Source organism: Thermobia domestica, chromosome 9 (assembly GCF_964235325.1).
Source record: "Thermobia domestica chromosome 9, izTheDome1.hap1.1, whole genome shotgun sequence".
NCBI classification, from domain to species: domain Eukaryota; kingdom Metazoa; phylum Arthropoda; class Insecta; order Zygentoma; family Lepismatidae; genus Thermobia; species Thermobia domestica.
In genome coordinates, this window is record NC_137462.1 from 85,880,048 (window position 1) to 85,883,043 (window position 2,996).

Below are 2,996 nucleotides of genomic sequence, written 5' to 3' on the forward strand. Positions count from 1 at the left end.
TATGTGCACTGATGTCTATTCAGAAAATTATGATATACTTCTTAATGTCCTCCAACTACGAAAAGTGTGAGCAGCTACAGATGAAAATAATATTTTAGATTACCGGTACTTGGATTTGTGAAAGTACTTTAAGCATTTTACAAATAGTACATTAAGCAGCCTCCTAGAGCATAAGCTATTAAGCATAAGTTTTCACTTAGTGTATAAACACTTGAGAAACAAGCTACCACGAAATAGGGTTCTTTTAGTACGTTTTCCTCTAAATTTATGAGATGCTATGCTCTCAAGCAGCTATGTCATAATGCTTAAACTTAATCCAATTCCTAACAAAATAAAAGGCCCCATTATATCATTTAGATTGAAAACAATTTTAGGTTCGTCATTTTGTACTATTGCTTCTTTGCGACGCCTAGAAACTACAATTTCTAAAATAGCTTTCTTCCACTTGAATAACAAACCTGCCTCTTCACAATGATCTATGATTTTTATGAATGGATTTGAGAACGGAGAATTACGCTTCATAAGAAACACTGTGGGATAATAAAGCACCTCCTTGTTAATTGTATACAGCAATGGGTTTGCATAAGAGTCAAGATATCCACCTAGAAAAATCTCGAATTCAAATGGAAATTTTGTATAAAGCATAGCAAAATCCCTTTTAGAGTATACTCTGGTACGAGCATTTGGTTCATTGACATATTTTGTACTCATTTTTCCCACGACTGGGTCATCAGAATTATCTAAAAGCTCTTGAAATGGATGGTAACCTCCAAATGGTAATCCTGAGTGAAGGAGATCTTCCATGGTATTGATCCTTGAATATATTTCTGGTTTTGTTAGGAAACCGAAAAGCGCACCTTCATAGGAAGAACTAAGAATACGACTAACAATAATCCACAATATTAAAACAAATCTTAAGATGAATTTCCTTGGGTACTCACGAACCGCATCACCTATTACAATTGCTAAGTTATACATGAGCAGTGATACTATATCAGGACTGGTGATTGAACTGTCATTTTTCGACAGGCTTGACATATGTACTGTGAGAATCTTTAGACAGATTGTAATAGCAGTAAAAGTAAGGAATATAGAAAGCCAAAGTTCAGGTTGAAATGAAAAAAAAAAAAAAAACCAAACTCATCCAGTGTGGATAGAAGTCAGGAACTGGGACTATCCAAACAATCTGAAGGAAATCCCTAGTAAGAATGAGATCGAAATACCGATAAAGACTACTAAAAGGGTGCCTCCCTACCAAATTGCCTTCGATTCCTCCGCAATTAAACTGTGCAAGAATTCCTATGTAATTGCAGTTAGGATATGCATGTTGTTTTGCACATTGTTTCTCTGAGCTACATGGGGAAGTTAAATTCATTCGCAAATTCAAAGCATTTTTAATGGTGGCTATTAATTCTGCTAGTGGTCCTATATATTTCACTTCGTTATTTTGGTTAAGTTTTTAAAATGTAAATGCAATAGCACTAAGCAGACTGATAGGAATAATATATTGATGTAAATTACTAATTTCGTCTGAAACTAAGTTGATTTCATTCACGAAACGATTACCCACGCAAGTATCTAATAACATAGGTGGTCCTGCTTTTCTACAATGTTGGCTTGTAAATGGAAAATATGAATAGACATAAACCACGGAAGAATTTCGGTAATATAATGACACTTCTTCAGATGCCACTAATAGTTAAAAATATTATGTTTCACTAGAATATGTTAAACATGTAGCCAATGCTGTCAACAGTCCATTTACTATTTGTAACAATAAACATTATTTTATTTAGAGGATACCAAAAGTTCACAAGTGCCACTTCCTCAATAATATTACGTATGACATGAATTTCCCCTACTAGAAATATATATGATATGTTGTGTGTTTGGTATTTCCATCCAAAAGAAAACTTTTCACGCAAATGACCTATTTTCTATTGAACTAGTACTATAGGTGTCTGATATCTTGCTAGTTTTTCTGCAATATCATCAGGTTTTTGATCCATAATTATAAAGAGTGTATGTACCGCTTCGAAATGCCTTTCTAATATAACATGCACACACTTAATGAAAGATGTTCTATCTTCACTATTATTTGTGATCAAATGACCTATTTCTCCTGCTATAAAGCTGTTACTGGGTACTAAAAAAGAAAAAAAATGTTGCAAATGTGACCATTTTTGGGATATTGTTCATTAAAAATCAATATATTATATACATCTGAAAGTTCTTTATTTTCTGATATATTGATTTTAGATATGTAGAAGGAAAAGGGCAAAGTTTCTGTACTTAGCCAGACGGATTGACTAAGTACTGACTTAGGTAGACAAATTAATAAGAGAATCAATCAATTGAAAGGAAAGAAAATTCTAGGTTGAAGAAGGATTAATCAAAACGAATATTCTGATTTTTAGGTTATAAAGATTTTGAAATTGAAAGATAGGATAAAATTATAGATTGATGATTATGACCAGAGGATGGTTGATGAGTTTGAAAGAAGATATAGGAAGATTTTTAATTTTGATATCTGTTATTGAGGATGGATGTTTGATCTTTGTAAATGTTTTGCATTTTTAGTTTAATGTGGAACACTTAATGACATGAGATATATATTAAAGCAGTAAGCCTGACGTTTAGTTATGTATTAATAGGAGAAGACCATTTTATAGCACTAACATAAACAAATTATGGAATAACTTTGAACATAAAATGCAATTTTAACTCTATGTAGTAAGACGAAATCAATTCCTTCAATTATGCTAATCAGAAAAGTATTAGTTCTGAATTGTTTTAAGGGGTACCCAAAGGTTTAGTTGGGTAAGCTTGTCACATATGTATTTCGTCTTCACTAATAAACACCATTTGCATTTTTTGTTTAGTTACTAAGGTGTACTAAATAAAAACACCTTAAAGTAATGTATAAGCCTAACTATAAATTTTAACTAACAAATCAGGAATAGCTGATATTCCCCTTATGAATATAAATATAACTT

The 2,996-nt window shown here is 31.9% G+C and overlaps 1 protein-coding gene across 1 annotated transcript; it reads right to left on the bottom strand.

Moving 5' to 3' along the window:
• Positions 1-291: 291 nt before the first annotated feature.
• On the bottom strand, positions 292-1,038 carry LOC145660917 (uncharacterized). The gene has a single exon (XM_081726352.1). It carries the CDS (start codon positions 1,036-1,038, stop codon positions 292-294), a length of 747 nt encoding a protein of 248 aa, XP_081582478.1.
• Positions 1,039-2,996: the final 1,958 nt, after the last annotated feature.